The sequence below is a fragment of the Lontra canadensis genome, unplaced genomic scaffold (assembly GCF_010015895.1).
Source record: "Lontra canadensis isolate GAN:19392208 unplaced genomic scaffold, GSC_riverotter_1.0 scaffold100, whole genome shotgun sequence".
NCBI lineage: Eukaryota > Metazoa > Chordata > Mammalia > Carnivora > Mustelidae > Lontra > Lontra canadensis.
This window is the reverse complement of record NW_022631094.1, coordinates 3441888-3467380: the sequence shown is the minus strand read 5'-3', so window position 1 is coordinate 3467380 and position 25493 is coordinate 3441888. Positions and strand designations below refer to the sequence as shown.

The 25493-nt window shown below is 35.2% G+C and overlaps 1 protein-coding gene across 1 annotated transcript in view; it reads right to left on the bottom strand.

The window, feature by feature from the left end:
• The window catches only part of LOC116855275 (coiled-coil domain-containing protein 7-like), a 136462-nt gene that overhangs the window by 26800 nt on the left and 84169 nt on the right, over positions 1 to 25493 (bottom strand). The window contains exons 12-15 of the mRNA XM_032837881.1: positions 20818 to 20848; positions 20304 to 20393; positions 8832 to 8917; positions 6929 to 6983 (exon numbers count right to left, since the gene is read on the bottom strand). Coding sequence (XP_032693772.1) covers positions 6929 to 6983; positions 8832 to 8917; positions 20304 to 20393; positions 20818 to 20848 — 262 coding nt within the window. The remainder of the gene's footprint in view (positions 1 to 6928; positions 6984 to 8831; positions 8918 to 20303; positions 20394 to 20817; positions 20849 to 25493) is intronic.

Sequence of the window (25493 nt, the reverse complement as noted above, 5' to 3'; positions counted from 1 at the left end):
AAATAAGATGCTACTCAACAATGAATGGGTCAACCAAGAAGTCAAAGAAAAAATCAAAAACTATATGGAGACAAACAAAGTGAAAACAGAACAGTCCAAAATCTTTGGGATGCAGCAAGGGCAGTTCAAACAGGAAAGTTTATAGCAATAAGGCCTACCTCAAGAAGAAAGAAAAATATCAAATAAGCAACCCAACCCTACCCCTAAAGGATATAGAAAAAGAAGAATAAACAAAACCCAAACCCAACAGAAGGAAGAGAATAATAAGTTAGAGCAGAAATAAATGATACAGAAATTTAAAAAACAATAGAAAAGATCAATGAAATCAGGAGCTGGGTCTTTGAAGAGATGGACAAAATTAGTAAACCACTAGATAGAATCATGAAAAAAAGAGGATTCCAATAAAACAAAATCACAAATGAAAGAGGAAAAATAACAAATGATACCACAATCATACAAAAAATTACGAGAGAATATTATGTAAAATTATATACAAACAAATTGGACAACCTAGAAGAAATGGACAAATTCCTAGAAACATATAACCTACCAAAAATGAAGCAGGAAGAAATAGAAAATTTGAACACAGTGATTACCAGGCAAAGAAATTGAATCAGTAATCAAAAAAAAATCCCCTACAGGAGATCAAAGAAGAACTGAAACAATTCATGGAAAGCAATGAGAATGAAGACACTTCGGTCCAAAACCTATGGGATACAGCAAAGGCGGTCCTAAGGCGGAAATACATAGCCATCCAAGCCTCCCTCAAAAAAAATTAAAAAATCCAGAACACACCAGCTGTCTGTACACCTTAAAGAACTGGGGAATCAACAACAAATCAAACCAACTCCACACATAAGAAGGGAAATTATCAAGATTAGAGCTGAGATCAATGAGGTAGAAACGATAGATATAGTAGAATGTATCAATGAAACTAGAAGCTGGTTTTTTGAAAGAATCAATAAGATCGATAAACCATTAGCCACACTAATCCAAAGGAAAAGAGAGAAAGCCCAAATTCATAAAATTATTAATGAAAAGGAAGAGATCATAACTAACACCAAGGAAGTAGAAACAATCATCAGAAGTTATTATCAACAGTTATATGCCAATAAACTAAGCAACCTAGATGAAATGGATGCATTCCTGGAAAACTATAAACTCCCAAAACTGAACCAGGAAGAAATTGACAACCTGAATAGACCGATATCTAGTAACAAGATTAAAGCAGTGATCAAAAATCTCCCAAAAAACAAGAGCCCAGGACCTGATGGATTCCCTGGGGAATTCTACCAAACTTTCAAAGAAGAAATAACACCTATTCTCCTGAAGCTGTTTCAAAAAATTGAAGCAGAAGGAAAATTTCCAGACTCTTTCCGTGAAGCTAGCATTACCTTGATCCCCAAACCAGGCAAAGACCCTACCAAAAAGGAGAATTTCAGAACAATATCACTGATGAATATGGATGCTAAGATTCTCAACAAGATCCTAGCAAAAAGGATCCAACAGCACATTAAAAAGATTATCCACCATGACCAGGTGGGATTCATTCCTGGGCTACAAGGATGGTTCAACATTTGCAAATCAATCAATGTGACAGAACAAATTAATAAGAGAAGAGAGAAGAACCACATGGTCCTCGCAACTGATGCAGAAAAAGCATTTGACAAAATCCAGCATCCGTTCCTGATTAAATGCTTCAAAGTATAGGGATAGAGGGAACATTCCTGAACTTCATAAAATCTATCTATGAAAGACCCACAGCAAATATCACCCTCAATGGGAAAAAGCTCGCAGCCTTCCCATTGAGATCAGGAACATGACAAGGATGCCCACTCTCACCACTCTTGTTCAACACAGTATTAGAAGTCCTAGCAACAGCAATCAGACAACAAAGAGAAATTAAAGGTATCCAAATTGGCAAGGAAGAAGTCAAACTCTCTCTCTTCGCAGATGACATGATTCTTTATACGGAAAACCCAAAAGACTCCACCCCCAAACTACTAGAACTCATACAACAATTCAGCAACGTGGCAGGATACAAAGTCAATGTACAGAAATCAGTGGCTTTCTTATACACTAACAATGAAAATACAGAAAGGGAAATTAGAGAAACGATTCCATTTACTATAGCACCAAGAACCATAAGATACCTGAGAATAAATCTAACCAAAGGGGTAAAGGATCTGTACTCGAGGAACAACAGAACACTCATGAAAGAAATTGAAGAAGACACAAAAAGATGGAATACCATTCCATGCTCTTGGATCGGAAGAATAAACATTGTTAAAATGTCTATACTGCCTAGAGCAATCTATACTTTTAATGTCATTCCAATCAAAATTCCACCGGTATTTTTCAAAGAGCTGGAGCAAATAATCCAAAAATTTGTATGGAATCAGAAGAGACCCCGAATCGCTAAGGAAATGTTGAAAAACAAAAATAAAACTGGGGGCATCACATTACCTGATTTCAAGCTTTACTACAAAGCTGTGATCACCAAGACAGCATGGTACTGGCATAAAAACAGACACATAGACCAGTGGAACAGAATAGAGAGCCCAGATACGGACCCTCAACTCTATGGGCAAATAATCTTCGACAAAACAGGAAAAAATATACAGTGGAAAAAAGACAGTCTCTTCAATAAATGGTGCTGGGAAAACTGGACAGCTATATGCAGAAAAATGAAACTCGACCATTCTCTTACACCGTACACAAAGATAAACTCAAAATGGATAAAAGACCTCGACATGAGACAGGAATCCATCAGAATCCTAGAGAAGAACATAGGCAGTAACCTCTTCGATATCAGTCACAGCAACTTCTTTCAAGATATGTCTCCAAAGGCAAAGGAAACAAAAGCCAAAATAAACTTTTGGGACTTCATCAAGATCAAAAGCTTCTGCACAGCAAAGGACACAGTCAACAAAACAAAGAGGCAACCCACAGAATGGGAGAAGATATTTGCAAATGACAGTACAGACAAAAGGTTGATATCCAGGATCTATAAAGAACTCCTCAAACTCAACCCACACAAAACAGACAATCATATCAAAAAATGGACAGAAGACAGGAACAGACACTTCTCCAATGAAGACATACAAATGGCTCTCAGACACATGAAAAAATGTTCATCATCACTAGCCATCAGGGAGATTCAAATTAAAACCACATTGAGATACCACCTTACACCATGTGGAATGGCCAAAATTAGCAAGACAGGAAACAACATGTGATGGAGGGGATGTGGAGAAAGGGGAACCCTCTTCCACTGTTGGTGGGAATGCAAGTTGGTGCAGCCTCTTTGGAGAACAGTGTGGAGATGCCTCAAGAAATTAAAAATAGAGCTTCCCTATGACCCTGCCATTGCACTACTGGGTATTTACCCCAAAGATACAGATGTAGTGAAAAGAAGGGCCATCTGTACCCCAATGTTTATAGCAGCAATGGCCACGGTCGCCAGTCTGTGGAAAGAACCAAGATGCCCTTCAACGGACGAGTGGATAAGGAAGATGTGGTGCATATACACTATGGAGTATTATGCCTCCATCAGAAAGGATGAATATCCAACTTTTGTAGCAACATGGAGGGGACTGGAAAAGATTATGCTGAGTGAAATAAGTCAAGCAGAGAGAGTCAATTATCATATGGTTTCACTTATTGGTGGAGCATAACAAATAGCATGGAGGACAAGGGGAGATGGAGAGGAGAAGGGAGTTGAGGGAAATTGGAAGGGGAGGTGAACCATGAGAGACTATGGACTCTGAAAAACAATCTGAGGGTTCTGAAGGGGCGGGGGGGGTGGGAGGTTGAGGGAACCAGGTGGTGGGTATTGGAGAGGGCACGGACTGCATAGAGCACTGGGTGTAGTTCAAAAACAATGAACACTGTTACACTGAAAATAAATTAAAAAAAAAAAATCCCAACAAAGAAAAGTCCAGGACCAGAGGACTTCACAGGCAAATTCTAGCAAACATTTGAAGAAGAATATTACTTTTCTCAAATAACCCAAAAAATAGAGAAGACAAAGGAATGCTTTCAAAATCATTCTATTAGGCAAGCATTACCCTGATACCAAAACCAGATGGACACCACAAAAAAAGAGAACTATCACCCAATATCTCTGATGAACACAAATGCAAAAACCCTCAACAAAATACTAGTAAACCAAATCCAACAATATACTAGAAACATCATTCACCACAATCAAGTTTTCGTGCAATGCAAAGTTGGTTCAATCATTTTGTGATGCATGACATCAATAAGAGAAAGGATAAAGGCCATGTGATCATTTCAGTAAATGCAGAAAAAGCATTTGACAAAGAATAACATCCATTCTTGATAAAAACCCTCAACAAAGTAGTTTAACAGGAACATACTTCAACATACAAAAGGCCTTATATGAAAAACTCACACAACATCATACTGTTGTGAATAACTGAGAGTTTTTCCCCTAAGGTCAGGAACTAGACAAGGCTGTCCACTTTCATCACGTTTATTCATGAAATCTAGTTCATGAAATCTAGTTCATGATTTATGAACTAGAAATACTAGCTAAAGCAATCAGACAACAAAAAGAAAGAAAAGGCATCAAACTGTTAAAGAAGAATAAATTTTCACTATTTGCAGATGACATGATACCATATACAGAAAACTCAAAAGATTCCACAAAAAAATTACTAGGACTGATTACTGAATTTAGTAAAGTTGCAGGATACAAAATAAATGTACAAAAATCCACTGAATTTCAATACACTAATAATGAAGCAGTACAGAGAGAAATTAAGAAAATAATTCCATTTATAATTACACCAAAAACATAAGATACCAAGGATAAATTTAACTAAAGAGGTGAAAGACCTAATTCTGAAAAGTGTAAAACACTGATGAAAGAAATTGACAATGACACACAGAAATAGAAAGACATTCCATGCTTATGGCATGGAAGAAAAATATTGTTAAAATGTTTATACCAGAATGCCTGAGTGGCTCAGTCAGTTAAGCATCTGCCTTATTTAGGCTCAGGTCATGATCTAGGGTCTTGAGATAAGAGTCCCACATCAGGCTCCCTGCTCAGTGGGGAGCCTGCTTCTCCCTCTGCCTGCCACTCCCCCTGCATGCTCTTTTTCTCTCTCTCTGACAAATAAATAAATAAAATCTTTTTTAAAATGCTAATAAATAAAAATAATAAAATGTTTATACTATCCAAAGCAATCTACAGATTTAACCCAATCCCTATCAAAACACCAACAGTATTTAATTTAATTTTATTTTTTCAGTGTTCCAAGATTCATTGTTTATGCATCACACCCAGTGCTCCATGCAATATGTGCCCTCCTTAATACCCACCACCGGCTCACCCAACCCCCCACCCCCATCCCCTCCAAAACCTTTCACAGAAGTAGAACAATCCTAAAATTTGTATGGAACCACAAAAGACTTCAAATAGCCAAAGCAATCTTGAAATTGAAAAGCAAAGCTGAAAGTACCACAATTCCAGATTTCAAAGCCATAGTAATCAAAATCGTATGGTACTGGCACAAAAACAGACACATAGAACAATGGAACAGAATATAAAACACAGAAATAGGCTCCATGATTATAAGGTCAATTAATCTTCAACAAAACAGGAAACAATACTGTTCTATAGAAAATAAAATGGTAAATGTGGTAGGCAGAATTCTAATTCTAATATGGCCAGCATGATCGCCATCCCTGTAGTTATGCTCTGAATAATCCAGTATGGGTGAGACCTGTAATTTGCTTCTAGCCAACAGAAGATAGCAAAGTGATGAGATGCCACTTACTTTATTAGATTGCAGCATATAGCTAAAGTGATGAGATATCATTCTCATGATCATGTTACATTATTTAAGACTCTGCCTTAGCAAAAGAGAGAAACCTTTGGTTGGCCTTGAGGAAGAAGCAAGCAGCTGTGATATAAACTGCGTATGGAAAAGGTCCCATGGCCAAATGCCTCAGTCCTAGGAAGGAACTGATGTTTGCCACATGAGCTCTATCCACATGAGCTTAGAAGAGTACCCTAAGAGAATGGAATAGAGCTTACCTAACACCTTAATTGCCTTGAGTGAGCATAGGACAAACTAGGACATAGATAAGTCTGCTCAGTCTCCTAACCCACTCAAATCATGAGATGATATAAGTTGTTTTAAAAACTGAAAAACTTATGGTAACTTGTTATGCAGAAAAAGAAAATTAACACCATAATATTTTATATTCAATATCTTGAGGGTACTCTCATTTTCTTCAAATGTATGTTACCTGTTTCTTACAGAATTCAGGTGTATACTTGTCCAGCCATTCACTGATATGAGTGGTATGATGCTCTGGCAGTTATTAAAAAAAGTTAACTTGTACACAAAAAAATAAAGGTATTCCAATATAAAGATGAAATAAAAGGTATTTACCTTTGACTGGATGACATAAAAAAGTGTGGGCTCTATAGTTCACAAATTCATTTTTTCTTATTTGATTTTTACACCTCTCATATATACCTTTTTGAGATAGAGAAGATATTGTTTTACCCATTTTAGTGACCAAAAATACAAAGCTCAAGTAGGTTAAAAGGACTTGTCCAATGTCACAAAACTTAGTAAGACCCTGTTATGACTCCCAGTATGATCTTATTTCCTCCATGATATTACCTGTAGTTGAGTAACCCATGGTGATTGTCATAACCTTGACAATAAACATGCTTGGATTTACCATTTTATTTTCTGGAACTTACTGAGAAAAGTCAACCAATAAGGAAGAACTACCTCAGAAAGAACTTTAATACAGATAAATACACACACATACACATACACATCCCTATGTTCACATGCATACTAATGTTGTCTGCACATATAATTATCAGAGCATATCCTAATTAAATTTAGATGCATAGAGAAAGTATGTGTCTTACTTGGACTTCAAGCAAATCTCCTTTTATTTTAAGCTCTCTGACTAGAGACTTCTTCCTGTTATTAAAAAGATTTTTAAATGTATCATGTTATTTTAAATTGCATGACTACTTTTGATTTCTTTGGTACTTAAACCATTTTTAAATAAAATTCCTCGGGAGAAATTCATATTTTTAAGAATCATAAATCCATATAAGTGATAAATAATTGAACAACATTTCTCAAGCTAATTTCTCATTGGTATGATTAAAATATGGAAGTGGAATAAGGCAAGGATTTTCAAAGTACATTGATCATTTTTTCCTCTATGGTCATCTTTTCCTAAGTTTTCATTTAAATTCCAGTTAGTTAATATATAGTGTAATACTAGTTTCAATTGTACAAAGCAGTGATTCATCACTTCCATTCAACACTCAGTGCTCATCACAGTGTACTCCTTAATCCCCATCACCTATTTGACCTATCCCCTCTGGTAACCATCAGTTTGTTTTCTATAGTTAAGAGTCTGTTTCTTGGTTTGCCAAAAACACAAGAAACAATAGGTGTTGGCAAGAATATGGAGAAAGGGGAACATTTTTACACTACTGGTGGGAATGCAAAGTGGTGCAGCCACTCTGGAAAACAATGCGGAGGTTCCTCGAAGAGTTAAAAATAGAACTATCCTATGATCCAGTAATTGCTCTAGTAGGTATTGACCCAAAGAATACAAAAATACTAATTCAAAGGGATACATGCACCCTGATGTTTATAGCAGCAGTACCTACAATGGCCAAATTATGGAAACAGTCCAAGTGCTCACTGACTGATGGATAAAGAAGATGTGATGTATGTATATAGACATACAAGTGCACTTGTGATGAGCAGGGGGTATTGTATGGAAGTGTTGAATCACTGTATTGTACACCTGAAACTAATATTGCATTATATATCAAATAACTAGAATTTAAATAAAAACTTAAGATGACCAGAGAGGAAAAAAAGATCAGTGCACTTTGAAAATCCTTGCCTTATCTCACTTCCATATTTTAATCATACCAGTGAGAAATCAGCTTGAGGAATGTCATTAATATACACACTGGAACACACACTGGAATATTACTCATACATTAAAAAGAACAAAATCTTGCCATTTGCAATGATGTGGATGGAGCTAGAGAATATTATGCTAAGCAAAATAGGTTAGACTGAGAAAGACAAGTACCATATGTGGAATTTAAGAAACAAAACAAGCAAAAAATAAAAAGGAAAGAGTGTGGTCATCTTTTCTTTTCTGAGACAAAGTTCAAGACTATTTGTCCATTGAATTTCTTTTCAGAATTTGTGAAATTCTATAAAGATTGAATTTATAGTTTCTTTTTAAAATTATATATTTATATTAGGATTTGACTAAAGCAAATTCAAAATGCAAAGAGAAAATTTTATATTACTAAAGAAAATATTCACTTAATAAGGCCACTTTACAATGATCTACATATATAAAAAATAGATGATTGATTTTATATAATATGTATAATCAAGAAGTACAGTTTAAAAAAAAAAAAGAAAGAACAGCCCAGAATAAAGAGTTAATGTACAAATCACAAATCATTAGCCAAACCATCATGGAAACAATGTAAATCCTTTGTCCCTAAAATGATTTTCAGATTTAATTCTTTTTACTTATTCCTCAATATCTTGTGATTCATTCTCCCTTCTAAATCACCTTTAGTTCTTTGTTTTTCCCTTCTCAGCCCACTTCCACCATCATATCCTGGTCTGTCTATAAAACATGTATTACGTAGTGTTATATATCTTTTAGAAATGGTTAATAAGTTATGTTTATGTAACTTTAATTATTTTATACATTACCTTTAATTATTTGTATAAAAAGAAAATATAAATTAGCAAGGAAAAAGATTAACTTACTCTTCTGAATCCTCAGGTTTTCCTTTGTCTTTTTTCTTCTCAGTTTTTATAGTTTTCTTTGTCCTATTGTATGTAGACTTTGTTTTCTGTGTAATTTTATATAAGCCAGAAATAGATAGTTAATGAAGTAATAAATTAGAGAGATATAAAAGATAATATACATTAATAAGATTTCAATTTTACTTTGAGAATCAGTGTGCTACCTTTCAAGGAAAACTATCTAAACAGAAGCAAAACAAAATTAAGGATATAGTCAAAATGTTTCTTATGGCAATTTACTGAATATAAATTGTATATAAGCTAATACATATCAAAAACTTAAGTGCCCCTGACAAATTATAGCCTGCTTCTCCCTCTGCCTGCTGCTCTCCCTGCTTGTGCTCACTTGCACTTTCTCTCTGACAAATGAATAAATAAAATCTTTTTAAAAAATGGATAATTAACTAACTAGGGAAACACTACCAAGTTATAGTAGACACGGGATATTTGTGCCCAGTATCTTTTTTTTTTTTTACCTTTTGTTAAGAAACAGCACCGCATATTAAAGCAGGTTCTGCACCTCCCCCATCTCAAACTGTACTGGTGACATTTGACCTAAGCAAAGCCAATAAGATCCTATCACCTAAAACTTGACTATTATGGAAGAGAAGCAGTTGGAGCTGAGTAATTCCAGAGTCAGTATCCAAAGTGATGGGGGATGAGGGAATAGCCATAAGCTCCTTCTCTAAAAATTCTCTGAAAGGACAGAAGTAGAGGATGTCCATGAGCTCCTATTATTTTGACTCCCAGAGTTGTCCTGGTTCTAGCCTTCACCAAGCATACTGTTCAATTTTCCTTCAACTCTTTGAATTACCATAATACCCATCCAATAAATTTCTTGTGTTATGTAGAGTCAGTTTCTCCGGCTTGCAAAAAAAAGTAAATAAAAGCTTTAAGTGACATCTGCAAAACTACTGATTAAGATTTGGCATACAAGGATAGGAATCAAATGCAGCTTTTATTAAAATTGTTTGAATACACATAAACAGACAATTTTCCAAAGAAGACACACAGATGGCCAATAGACACATGAAAAGATTCTTATCAACATTCATCATCAGGGAAATGCAAATCAAAACCACAATGAAAGATCACCTCACACATGTCAGAATGGCTAAAGTCAAAAACAGAATAACAAGTGTTGGTGAGGATATACAGAAAAATGTACACTAATGCACTGTTGGGGGGGATGCAAGTTGGTGCAGTCACTGTGGAAACCAATATGGAGGTTCCTTAAAAAATTAAAAATAGAACTACCTTATAATCCAGTAATAGCACTACTGAGTATTTAAAGAATACAAAAACGCTAATTCAAAAGATTGGATGTACACCTATGTTTACTGCAGCATTATTTACAATAGCCAAACTACGGAAGCAGCCCAAGTGTCCATCAGTAGATAAAAGGATAAGGAAGATACAGTACACATATACAATGGAATATTACTCATCCATAAAAAAAAGAATGAAGTCTTGCCATTTACAACAACATGGGTGGATCTAGAGGGTATTATGTTAAATGAAATAAGTCAAAGGCAAATAACGAATGTTTTCACTTATATGTAGAGTCTAAAGAACAAAACAAACAACAACAACAAAACAACAGGAAAAAAAACTATTAATACAGAGAACAAACTGGTGGTTGCCAGATGGAAGGGAGGAAGGATGGGCAAGATGGGTAAAGGTGAATGGGAGGTACAGGTATCCAGTTAAGGAATGAACAAGTCACAGGAATAAAATGTACAACCTAGGAAATATAGTCAACATTATTATACTGTGTTCCACGGTGACAGATGATAACTACACTTGTGGTGAGCATAGTATAGCATATAAAGTTGTTGGATCACTATTCTATATACCTGAAACTAATATAAATTGTGTGTCAACTATATTTCAATTTAAAAAATTGGTTGTCTAGAAAAAATAAGTTAAAAGAGATAATTAAGTTGGGAAAGTAAGCCTCCTTTGGAAGAAAACGGCTATATTTGTTATTCGAATTCCTGAGCTTGACATAACATTGACATAGCCATTATCCTCTCCCTACCAACCTATTACACCAACACTCTTCTCTGAAAAAATACTATCTTTTAAGATCGCTTCATCACTACCTTTGTGTGGATATAATATTACTACCATACATGTAATAATGCTCCTTCCACATTTCTCCTTCACATTTCCCCACAATGATTAGAAATGCTACAAGTAATTTCCAATGAAAGAAGTTAAGAGTAGTCATTCATTGATTATATCTTACATATGTAAAGTATTGGAAATGTGGCCACTGAATTTAATATATTTTATTTTCAAGTTTTCATTTAAATCTCAGTTAACATATAATGCACTATTAGTTTTAGGTGTAGAATTTAGAGACTCATCACTTACATACAATACCCAGTGTTCATCGTGACAATCATGACAAGTGCCCTATTTAAAACCCATCATCCATTTAACCCAACTGAGGAGTGAAGCAGTAGTGATGTGCAGGAACGAAGACAAAAATAGAGGTATAATCTATCAACAAGCACCAAAGTGTCTATAAATCAAATAAGAAAACCATGTTGTATCGTAGACCACATATTGAAGAGGCCCAGACAAAAATCTTTGTTCTATAGAGCAGAATAACTGTGGTTTAGAGACACAAAACCTCAAGAAATAACACAAGAATGCAAAATCAGAAACTGTGGCAGCATCTTCAAGACATCTAAAAATTTTCCAAGTTTTTTTAATGTAGATCTAGTGCATGATTAAAGTACTGCAAAATTCCCACACTTGGCCAGACTATTCAATTATTTAATATGATAATTTACTACTCTTTATTTATTTTTTAGTTTTCTACTCCTACTTGGAACTATATATAAATGAAATTATTCCTAACTGAACATATGTGACAGCCCTGATCTTATATTGAACACTTGTGTAGGATCACTGTTTCTCTAACTGATTAAGCAGCAAATTTCCTGGTCCTCCTCCTGCTTCCTCCTCTAGTAAGGAAGAAATATCAAGAAACCAACATTAATGAATTCAAGAGTACTTTCCTTTCTTTATGTTGACCTTACAATGAAACATACAGTTTATGAATTTAAATGGTTAATAAAAATTTATTTCTAAGTCATTTGATGTTGTCTATAGTTTGACTTTTATAAGCTATTTTTAAAAAAGCAAAGGAGAAAAAAGCAGACAAATTTTATCCTCTACTTGGTATAGTGAATCTGTACACATACATTATATAACTGCAAATACAATAAAATGTGTATTTGAGGAGGTGGAAGAGAAGATGGCAAAGGAGTAGGAAGACACCAGACTCATCACAAACACAACTAGAAAACTATCAAACTGATAAGGAAAATCTGTGTTCTAAGATAGCAGACCAAGCCAGCAGGGGAAGGCCAGTCCCTGCCCCAGGGCTCTTCCAGGTTCTTCTTCTGGCCCCGCTTGCTGTGCATGCCAAAATTGCCAGGTATATGGAAGAAGAAGTGTATAAATTATCTCCCTTGCTTTTGCTCAGGGCTCTGACCTTTGGAGATCACTCTCCTCTGAGCCCGCCAGTGTCAAATAAACCTCCTATCCTCCAAGATCGCTGAGTGCCATTTAGTTCTTCTGTCAGGCAATCCAGTCCAGGTTCCCTAACAAAAATCATTCTAAATACCCCAGAAATTATCACGAAGGCTAACAGAACAAACTCCTCAATGGGAGAGAAGAAGCCACATCAAAGAAGTTATGAAGTAGGAAGACATGGTTTGGGGGAGAAACATGATAAGGGAGCAGAAGGCTAGCTAAGAACAAAACAGAAGCTGGCACCCTACACTGCCCTCCATGTGATATATGCGACATTCCTCAGATACTCCTGGCTGCCCTAGAGCTAAGGAAAGGAAAAACAAATAGTGAATTAATAGAGATCACAGTCCTGCAAGACAGGAATCTCCCTCAGTTCACAAATGTCCTAGTGATTTAAAAGGAAGAAGTTTCTTATCAATAGCCTAATTTCCAGAGACCCATAACTCAGTTTCCTGAAGCCCTAACATCACACTCCCCTCCATAAAGTTGAGGGAGGCTGAGGCAGAAAGAAATGTAAATAAAATTGAATTTTTTTTAAACCCACATTGATAAGGATGTGTGATAGGAGGAATGTAACATTCCTCCAGGAAGCTCCCAACTATCTTACTGTAAATGCCTTACTAGAAGGAAAAACCTTAACTTGACAAACAGCAAAACTTCTGGTATTCTGTGTGTCTTCTTTAACACATGAAAATTCTATCAAAATCTCCCTTTTCCTTAAGTGCCCCAACTACATAGTATATAATCACCACCCCTCACAACCCCACTGCAGCTCTCTCTGCCCATGGGTCCTGGCGCCATACTTTAATAAAATCACCATTTTTGCTCCAAAGACATCTCAAGAATTCTTTCCTATCAACCTCAAACCCTAACATCTTCCCTACAACAAAACAGGCTTTTGGTGCTGCGGAGAGGAAGGAGCTGTGGTCACAGAGAAAGGCAAGTGAGAGAGGAGCACACAGGGGAATGCACAAGAAAAACATTTCCCCAAAGCCACTGGCTAGGAAAACAAGAGGGGCAGATTTTCATGAGCTCTTGCATCAGATAGGGCTTAAAGACTGAAGCTTGAAAGGTCACCAGGATTGGCTGGTATAGACCCCAGAGGTCATTGCCCTACTCCTGGAGAAAAGCCAGTCAAATGACCCAGGGACAGATGGTGTGGAATCAGCAATCTGAAGAATCCCTGGAGGCAGCATTTACAGTGATGCCTCTCTGGGGACAAAGGAGCTGACTGGTACCATGTCTCTCCCCCACCTCTCATCATGAACACAGAGCCACCTGAAATCAGCAGAGCGCCAACACTAGCTGCCTGACCTGCTTATAGCAAGTACTACACCCCTGCACTCAGGCACTCTCCCCTTTTCCATCAAGTTTGCCTCAGTCCCAGTGGAGAGGGCCCCTCCCCCAGAAGACCAGCAGAAACCCCTACCCAGAGCACATCTCCCAACCAGAGAGTCTGTGAGGCTTTCAGTTCTAGTGGAAGTAGTATCAGGTCTCATTTAACAAGCAAGCCTTGTTAAAAGTCACCATATTCTGGCCAAGGACCAAATACTGCCAATTGCAGGTGAGGACAGCCTCTTCAGATGATTGGCCTAAAGGATAGAGCAGCCAAAATACAGTAGCAAAGCACATGCAGCACACACCAGAGACATTCCCTTGAAGTGCCAGGCCCTGGGCACTATCATATCTCTTCTTCATAAAGCCCTTAACTCTCAGGAGCAGGAGACATAACTGGCTTTTCTAACACAGAGAAGGCAGACACTTAAACAAAATACCAAGATGGAGGAATTCATCCCAAAAGAAAGAACAAGATAAGGTGATGGCCAGAGATCTACGTAAAACAGATATATGTAACATGCCTGATGGAGAATTTAGAACAATAGTCAAGGATACTCACTGGGCTTGAGATAAGAATGGAAGGCTTCAGGGAGGCCCTTACCCCAGAGATAAGAGTTAAAAAGAAATCATTTAGAAATGAAAAATGCAATAACCAAGATTAGAAACAGACTGGATGTAATGAACACAAGGCTGGAAGAAGCACAAGAACAAATAAGTGAAACAGAGAATAAGATAATGGAAAATAATGAAACTGAACAAAAGACAGAAATAAGAATTATGGAACATAACAACAGTGACTCCACCAAACATAAAAATCATATTATGGGAGTCCCAGAAGAAGAGGAGAGAGAAAAGGAGGCAGAAATTTTATTTGAGAAAATAATGGCTGAAAACATCCTTAATCTGAGGAAGGAAACACAAATCCAGATCCATGAGGCACAAAGAATTCCCATTAAAATCAATAAATGCAGGCCAGCAACACCAAGACATATTGAAATAAAATTTGCAAAATACAGCAATAAAGAAAAACAGCCTAAGAAAGCAGGAAGACAAAAGTCCCTAACTTATAAGGAAAGACACATAGGGCTAGCAGGAGATTTTTTTAAAAGAAACTTGGCAAGCCTAAAGAGTGTGGCATGATATATTCTAAGTGCTGAACAGGAAAAATCTGCAGCCAGAATATTCTATCCAGCAAGGCTATGATTCAAAATAGGAAAGGAAAAAGAATTTCCCAGAGAAACAAAAACCAAAGGAGTTCATAACCACTAAACCAGCCCTGCAAGAAATATTAAAGGGGACTCTTTGAATGGAAAAATGTCCAGAAACACTGACTTTACAGGTAATACAATGACACCAAATTCATACCTATCAACAATTACTCTGAATATACATGGACAAAACACTCTAATAAAAAGACAAAGTATGTCAGAATGGATATAAAAACAAGACCCATCTATATGGTGCCTACAAGAGACTCATTTTAGAACTAAAGACATCTGCAGATTGAAAGTGAGGGGATGGAGAAATATTTACCATGCAAATGGAAGTCAAAAAAAAGCTGAAGTAGCAATATTTATGAGACAAATTAGATTTTAAACCAAAGACCGTAACAAGAGATGAAGAAGGAAATAATCAAGGGGACTATCTAACAAGAAGATCTAACAGTTGCAAATCTTTATGCTCCCAAGGTGGGAGCACCCAAATATATAAGACAATTAATAACAAACATAAAGGAAATAATTGATAATAATACAATAATAATAGGGAAGCTTAACACTTTATTTACATCAATGGACAAATCATCTAAGCAGAAAATCAACAAGGAAAAAATGGCTTTGAATGACATATTATACCAGATGGACTTAACAGATATATTTAGAACATTCCATCCCCAAGCAGTAAAATGCACATTCTTTTTGAGCGTACATGGAACACTCTCCATAATATCACATACTAGATCACAAACCAGACCTCAATAAGTACAGAAAGACTGAGATTATACCATGCATATCTTTTAACTACACTGCTATAAAACTTGAAGTCAACAACAAGAAAAAATTTGGAAAGACCAAAAATACATGGAGGTTAAACAATATGATACTAAACAATGAAAGGGCCAACCAGAAAATCAAGAAAAAAATAAAATAAAAATTTGTGGAAACATATGAAAATGAAAACACAATGATTCAAAACATATGGGATGCAGCAAAGTGGTCTTAAGAGAGAATTATATAATAATATAGGTCCACTTCAAGGAGGAAAAATCTCGAATAAACAAACACCAAAAGGAACTAGAAAAAGAACAACAAATGAAGCCTAAAGCTAGCAAAAGGGGGGAAATAATAAAGATTAGAGCAGAAACAAATGCTATCGAAACTAAAAAAAAACAACAGATCATTGAAACCAGTAGGTGGTTCTTTGAAATATTTAATAAAATTGATAAACACCTAGCCAAACTTATCAAAAAGAAAAGAGAAAGGACCCAAATAAATAAAATGACAAATGAGAGGAGAAATAATAACTACAAAATACAAAAACACAAACAATTATAAGGGAATATTGTGAAAAACTGTATGCCAGTAAGCCTGAAAGAAACAGATAAATTCCTAGAAATGTATAAACATACAAACTATCAAAACCGAAACCAGAAGAAATATAAAGCTGAAAAAAACAATGAGCAGCAAAGGAACTGAATCAGTAATAAAAAATTTCCTAAGAAACAAAAGTCCAGGGCCAGATGGCTTCAAATGCAAATTCTACCAAACATTTAAAGAGAGTTAATATCTATTCTTCTCAAACTATTCCAAAAAAAAAAAAAAAAAAAAAAAAAAAGGGAAGGAAACCTCCAAATTCATTCCATGATGTCAGCATTACCCTGGTACCAAAACTAGATAAAGATTCCAATAACAAAGAAAACTACAGGCCAATATCCCTAATGAACAAGAATACAAAAATTCTCAATAAAATACAAACAAACGAAATCCAACAGCACATTAAAAAAAATAAAGATAATTCACCCAAATCAAGTGGGATTTATTCCTGGACTGTAAGGGTGGTTCAATATTCACAAATCAATCAGTGTGATACACTACATTAACAAAAGAAAGGATAAACAATATGATCCTTTCAATAAATGTAGAAAAAGCATTTGACAAGGTACAACATCCATTCTAAAAATCCTCAACAAAGTAGGGGTAAAAGAAACACACCTCAACATCATAAAGGCCATATGAAAAACCCACAGCTAATATCATTCTTAATGGGGAAAAAATGAGAGCTTTTATCTACAGTCAGGAAATAGACAGGGATATCCACTCTCACCACTGTTATTTAACATAGTACTGGAAATCCTAGCTACAGCAATCAGACAACAAAAAGAAATAAAACTATCAAATCAGCAAGGAAGAAATCACAGTTTCACTATTGGCAGATGACATGATACTCTATATAGAAAATCCGACTACACCAAAAAAATTGCTAGAACTGATACAAGAATTCAGTAAAGTTTCAGGATACAAAAATCAACAAAGAGAAATCTATTGCATTTCTACATGTCAGTGAAACAGCAGGAAGAGAAATCAAGGAATCAATCCCACTTATTATTGTACCAAAAACCATAAGATACCTAGGAATAAACCTAGTAAGTAAGAAGTAAAAGAGCTATATTCTGAAAACCATAAAACACTGATGAAAGGGGCGCCTGGGTGGCTCAGTGGATTGGGCTGCTGCCTTCGGCTCAGGTCGTGATCTCAGGGTCCTGAGATCGACCCCTGCATCAGGCTCTCTGCTCAGCAGGGAGCCTGCTTCCTCCTGACCCTCTGCCTATTTGTGATCTCTCTTTCTCTGTCAAATAAATTAAAAAAATCTTAAAAAAAAAAACACTGATGAAAGAATGTGAAGATGACACAAAGAAATGGAAAGGCATTTTGTGCTCATGAACTGGAAGAACAAACGTTGTTAAAATGTCTATATAATCCAAAGCATTCTACACATTTAATGCAATTCCTATCAAAATACCAATAGCATTTTTCACAGAGTTAGAACAAACAATCCTAAAATTTGTGTGGTGCAAGAGACCCTGAATATCCAAAGCTACTTTGAAAAAGCAAAGTAAGTCAGGAAGCATCACAATTCCAGACTTCAAGCTCTATTACAAAGCTGTCATCATCAAGACAGTATGGTACTGGCTCAAAAACAGACACATAAATCAATGGAACAGAACAGAAAACCCAGAAATTAACCCATAAGTACATATTCAATTAATCTTCAACAAACCAGGAAAGAATATCCAATGGAAAAAGGAGTCTTCTCAACCAATGATGTTAGGAAAACTGGACAACAATGTACAAAAGAATGAAACTGGACCACTTTCTTACACCATACACAAAAGGACTAAAGGATTAGGATTAAAGACCTAAATGTCTAAATGTCTAAAGACCTAAATGCCAAGAAATCATCAAAATACTACAGGAGGGAGCACCTGGGTGGCTCAGTGGGTTAAAGCCTCTGCCTTTGGCTCAGGTCATGATCTCGGGGTCCTGGGATAGAGCCCCACAACGGGCTCTCTGCTCAGCAGGGAGCCTGCTTCCTCCTCTCTCTCTGCCTGCCTCTCTGCCTACTTGTGATCTCTGTCTGTCAAATAAATAAAATGAAATCTTTAAAAAAAAAATGCAGAAACTCAGGTCCCATCCCAGAATGGAATCAGAGCCTGTATTTGAATAAGATCTCCAGCTTGTGGCTGTATACATTAAAATTATAAAAAAAAAAAAAATACTACAGGAGAGCACAGGCAATAAACTCTTTGACATCAGCTGTAGCAACTTCTTACTAAATATGTCTCCTGAAGCAAGAGACACAAAAGCAAAAATAAACTATTGGGACATCAAAATAAAAAGCTTCTTCACAGAGAGGGAAACAATCAACAAAACTAAAAGGTGATCTTTGGAATGAAAGGAGGTATTATCAAATGACATAATCTGATGACAGGTTTAGTATCCAAAATATATAAAGAATGTGTAAAACTCAATACCCAGTTAATAAATGGTCAGAAGACATAAATAGGTATTTTTCCAAAGAAGATATCCAGATGGCCAAGAGACACATAAAAACATGATCAACATCATCAGGGAAATGCAAATCAAAACTGCAATGAGATATCACCTCATATGTGTCAGAATGGCTAAAATTAACAACTAAGGAAGCAACACATGTTGGCAGGAGATGAAGAAAGGGGAACCCTCTTGCACTGTTGGTAGGAATGCAAACTGGTATAGCCACTCTGGAAAACAGTATGGAGGTTCCTTAGAAAGTTAAAGATAGAACTATCTACTATCCAGCAATTGCACTATTAAGTATTTACCCAAAGAATACAAAAATACTAATTCCAAGGGATATGTGCACGCAGATTATCAACCAATAGCCAAATTATGGAAAGAGTCCAAATGTCCACTGACTGTTGAATGGGTAAAAAAAGATGTGGTGTGTGAACACACACACACACACACACACACACACACACACACAGAAGCATTACTCAGCCATGAAAAAGAATGAATTCCTGCCATTTGCAATGACATGGATGGAACTAGAGAATATTATGCTAAGCAAAATAAGTCAGAGAGGGGTGCCTGGGTGGCTCAGTCAGTTAAATATATGCCTTCAGCTCAGGTCATAATCCCAGGGTCCTAAGATCGAGCCCCATATTGGGCTCCCTGCTGAGTGGGAAGCCTGCTTCTCCCTCTCCCTCTGCTGCTCCCCTTGGCTTGTACTCTCTCACTCTCTCTCAAATAAATAAATAAAATCTTTTAAAAAATAAGAGAAAGACAAATAACATATGACTTCACTCATATGTGGAATTTAGGAAACAAATGATCATAGGGGAAAAAAAAGAATGAGGAAAACCAAGAAACAGACTCTTAGCTGTACAGAACAAATTGAGGGTTACCAGTAAGGCGGTGGGTGGGGGAATGGGTTAAGCAGGTGATGGGGATTAAGGAGTTTACTTGTTATGAAGAGCAATGGGTGTTATATGTAAGGGTTGAATAAGGAAATTGTACACCTGAAGCTAATATCACATTGTATGTTAACTGGAAATTTTTTAGGACTTAAAAAGAAATGAAATATATTTTAAAACTCTAATTTATTGAAATTTTTTTTGAAAAAAAAATTTTTTTTATTTCTTTTCAGCGTAACAGTATTCATTGTTTTTGCACCACACCCAGTGCTCCATGCAATCCGTGCCCTCTCTAATACCCACCACCTGGTTCCCCCAACCTCCCACCCCCCACCCATAAATAAATATTTGGCCTAGAAATGTCTTTTGGAATATTTAAATTTTATGTCCATTTTTCATAGCATCTTTTTGGTTTTAATAGCTAATATGGTAATTTAGAAAATAGCTTTATTTTATTTTTTAAAGCACAGCTGTTAACTATTAATATCAAAAATGTATTATAAAACATTTAAATATATCTTTAATTTCTATCCTACAAAATAAGGTTTTTTAGGTATTCTACCATTTTCAGACACTAAAATTGAACTAACCTCAGGATTCTTTAACTTCTGTAGTTCACTTTCCAGCCCTAATTTCTCCTCTAATAACACTTGAAAATTATTTTCCATTTGTTTGTATTTCTAAAAGCAAATATTATAATTTTAGTAACAATGAAAAGCATACATTTCAATATAGACAAATTATTGGGACACTTAATTATTAAAGTCTTCATTAACTCATGAAAATAATGAACCATTGGTATTAATCTGCATTATGAATGATAATTGGGGCTCAAAGAGGCAAACAAACTAGAAGTAACAATGAATAGAAATTTAGAAGACAATGGGGTATTAAAGTTCAATATTTCATAAATGAAGTGGTTTTGAGTGATAATAAAATCTAGTAAAAACAAAAAAAGACAAAGCTTTCCAGCTCACATATGCATAGAAATTTCTTAAATAAACTGAGGAAGTACTGAATCTTTAAGATTATGCATCCTGATAATTTCTAGAGTCTAACATTATCAAGGGCAAAGTATAATTTCAAACAGAGTGCTATACTTACAGCTTCTAACAAACATTGATCACTCACAGCTCTGAAAAACAAACCAAAAATATCTATAATGTATTATCCTTTTACATTTATATTTTTACTTATGTAACATACTTATATATTATATATATAATATATATGTGTAACATACTTATATATTATATATATATAAGGTAATATAATAAAGGTTAAAGTACAGTTTGACTACCATTCCAAAAAGTCCAATCCTATCTCTAGAGATTATCAGATTTTTGTGTATCTTTTCAGAACTTGTTTGATGTATTCATAAAATGCTACATGTACCTAGTTAATTATATAATTTTTGTTAGTGGATCAGGTGACTGTTTTGTTTTCTTTTTGCACATAAATGACATCAATGTATACATTGTCCTAAACTTATTTTCACTTAATACAATGTCTAATATCTACTTATATTAGTAATACAGACATATTTCACTCCTTTTAAATACCACTTCTTGTTCCATAGCAGGATTTGGCAAAGTTTTTCTATTAAGAGCCAGATAGGAAATATTTTAGACTTTGTAGGCCAGATGATCAGTCAACTACCCCAGCTCAGCAAAAACAGCTATAGATGATAGATAAATGAATGGGTCTAGCTAGATTTGACTCATGGGCTGCAGTTTGCTGAACACTGTTCTAAGTGTGGGTAAACTATAGATTTTTTTGACAAATGAGTTATTTATTATAATTCAAATTTTTTAAGATTTTTAAAGATACAATTAACATACCATCAAATTCATTTATTTAAAGTGTACAGCTCAATGGGTTTTAATAGATTCACCAAGTTGAGCATCTATTTTAACTAATTTTAGAACATTTAATGACCTCAAAAAGAAACTCTGTACCCATTAACAGTCACTCCTCATTCTTCCCAGCACTGCCTCAACACTGGTAGACACTATCTACTTTCTGTCTCTAGAGATCTATCTGGATCTTTTCATTTAAATAAAAATATATAGTATATGGTCTTTTGAAACTGGTTTCTTACATTTAGTATAATGTTTTCAAGGTTCATCCATGTTGTAGCATATATCAGTGCTGTATTCCTTTTTACTGCCAAATATTATTCCACTGTATAGGTGTATATATTTTATTTATTCTTTCACCTGTTTATGGGTACTTAAATTGTTTCCACTTTGGGGCTATTATGAATAATGCTACTATGAATATCCATGTACAAGTTTTTGCATATATATGTTTTCAATCACTCAGGTATTAAACGTAGGAATAGAAATTCTGGGTCATATACTGACTTTGTATTTAACATTTTGAAGAACTGACAAACTGGTTTCCATAACAGACAGACCACTTCAATTCCACCAGCAATGTACAAGGGTCCCAACTCCTCCACATCCTTGCCAACAATTGTTACTGTCATCTTTTTCCTTATAGCCATCCTAAGGAGTGTGAAGTAGTATATCACTGCAGTGTTGGTTTGAAAGTGCCTAATGACAATGATGTTAAACATCATTTCATGTGCTTATTGACCATTGGTATATCTTGCTTCAGAAACTGTATATTAGGATTATTTGCCCATTTTTAATTTGGGTTATTTATCTTCTTATTATTAAGGTATAAGAGTTTATATATTCTGGATACAAGTCCCTTATCAAATATATGATTTGTAAATAGTTTTTGCAATCAGTTATCTTTTCACACTCTTGATGTATCATATGTAGTACAAAAGTTTTTAATTTTATGAAAGTCAACTTATCTATTTTTAATTTTGTTGGTTGTGCTTTTGGTGTCCTATTTAAGAAGCCATTACCCTGCTCAAGGCCACAAAGATTTATTCCTACGTTTCTTCTAAAAGGCTTATAATTTTAGCTCTTAAATTTAGGTCTCTGGTAATTTTTGAGTTAGTTCTAGTGGATGGCATAAAGAAAGGATATAACTTCATTCTTTCACATATGGATATCCCAGTCCAAGTATCCAAGTATCAGTTATTAAAAAGACTATTCTTTCTACAGATGATATATCTGATAAAAGGTTAATACCCAAAATATATAAAGAATTTACAGAAGTCAACAACAACAAAAAACAAAGTCTGGGCGCCTGGGTGGCTCAGTGGATTAAGCCGCTGCCTTCGGCTCAGGTCATGATCTCAGGGTCCTGGGATCGAGTCCCGCATCAGGCTCTCTGCTCAGCAGGGAGCCTGCTTCCCTCTCTCTCTCTCTCTCTCTCTCTGCCTGCCTCTCCATCTACTTGTGATCTCTGTCTGTCAAATAAATAAATAAAATCTTTAAAAAAAAAAAAAAACAAAGTCTGATTTTTAAATGGGCAAAAGAAATGAATAAACATTTTTCCAAAGACCATACACATGGCAAATAGACAAATGAAAAAATACTCAATAACACTAATCGTTGGGGAAATGCAAATCAAAAGCACAGTAAGATATCACCTCCAACCTCCTATAATGGCTAAAATAAAAAAAAATAAAAAATAAAAAAACACAAGAAATACCAAGTGCTTGGGAGGATGGAAAAAAAGAAACCCTTGTGTACTTTTGGTGGGAATGCAAAGTGGCACAGCCACTGTGGAAAACAGTATGGAGGTTCTTCAAAAAATTAAACATAGAACTACCTACCTTACAAATCCAGTTATCACACTACTGAGAATTTAACCAAAGAATACAAAAACACTAAAGGAAAGATATACCCCTATTTTTATTGCAGCACTATTTACAATAGCCAAACTATGGAAGCAACCAAAGTGCCCATCAATAGATGAACTGATAAAGAAGATGTATAGATACAAATGATACAGATATAGGTAGGTAGATAGATACACATTCAATGGAATATTATTCAACCATATGAAGAATGAAATGTTGCCATTTGCAACAACATGGCTCCAGAGGGAACAATGCTAACTGAAATATGTCAGAGAAACACAAGATATCATATGATTTCATCCATATGTGGAATTTAAGAAAACAAATGAACAGAGGAAAAAAGAGAGACGAACCAAGAAACAAATTCCTAAATATAGAGAACAAATTGGTGGTAACCAGAGGCAAGGTGGGTGGGTAGATGATGAAACAGATAAAGGGATTAAGAAATACACCAAGTAATGTATAGAATTGTTGAATCATATTGTACACCTCTGAAACTAATATGAGACTATTTTAATTATACTTGAATAAAAAATAAAAATTAAAAAAAAATTATTCTTTTCTCCACTGAATTGTGTTGGCCTCCCTGTTAAAAATCAATTGACCTGGGTGGCTGGGTGACCAGTGGTGCCTGGGTGACTCAGTGGGTTAAAGCCTCTGCCTTCAGCTCAGGTCATGATCCCAGGGTCCTGGGATCGAGCCCTACATCGGGCTCTCTGCTCAGCAGGGAACCTGCTTCCTCCTCTCGCTCTCTCTGCCTCTCTACTTGTGATCTCTGTCTATCAAATAAATAAATATAATCTTTTTTAAAAAATCAATTGACCATGAATGTAAGGGTTTATTTCTGGACATTCAATTTTATCCCACTGATGTATATAGGTCTAACCTTATGCCAGTACTACATTGTCTTGATTACTACAACCTTGAATTAAGTTTTAACATTAGTTAAATGTAAAAAATAATTAAAATAATAATGAAATTAATTAAACTTGAGTCCTCCAACTTTGTTCTTCTTGAGATTTCTTTGGCTATTCTGGATTCCTTGCATTTCTACATGAATTTTAGGATCCCCTTGTCAGTTCACCAAAAAGAAAGCAGAGATTTTGATATAGATTGCATTGAATCTGTAGATCAATTTGCAGAGCACTGCCATTTTAAGATTATTAAATCTAACAGTCCATGAAAATGGAATGTCTATCCATTTAATTAGGTCTTCTTTAAGTTCTTTAAATATTTTGCAGTTTTCATTGCAAAAGAAGTATTACACTTCTTTTATTAAATTCTTTCTTATTGTCTGCAATGCTATTTTAAATGGAGTTGTTTTCTTTCATTTGTGGAATGTTGGTCACCGTATATTAGTTTCCTAAGACTGCTGTTACAAAGTATCACAATCTGGGTAACTTAAAACAACAAAAATTTATGCTCTTACAGTTCTAGAGACCATAAATCTAAAATTAAGTTGTTAGGATTATGCTCCCTCTGAAACTTCTAAAGGAGAATCCCTGTTTTCCTCTTCTAGTTTCTAGTAATCCCTGGTACTCTTTGGATTATAGTAGCATAAATCCAACCTCTGCCTCCATAACCTCTTTCCTCTTTGGGTACTGTCTTCTCCAATTATTATAAGGATACCAGTCATTTTGGAATAAGGGCCAGTCTTATCTCACTATAACCTCCTCTTAATTAATTATATCTATAATGACCCTATTTGAAAGTAACTTCATTATGAGATACTAGGAGTTAGAGCTTCAACATAACTCTTTGGGGGACACAATTTAACCTGTGACAGTTAGTGTATAGAAACATAATTGATTTTTATTTATAAATCTTGTATGCTGCAAAATGTGAATTCACTTATTTCTTCATATAGATTTTAGTGGATCCCTTAAGATTTTCTATATACAAGATCATTACAACTACAAAAAGGGGTATAGTTTTACTTCTAACTTTCCAATATGAACACCTTTCATTCCTTTTCTTCTCTAGTTGCCCTGGCTAGAACCTGTACTACAATGGTGAATAGATGTGGTAAGAATGTCCTGTTTTCTTCCTGATC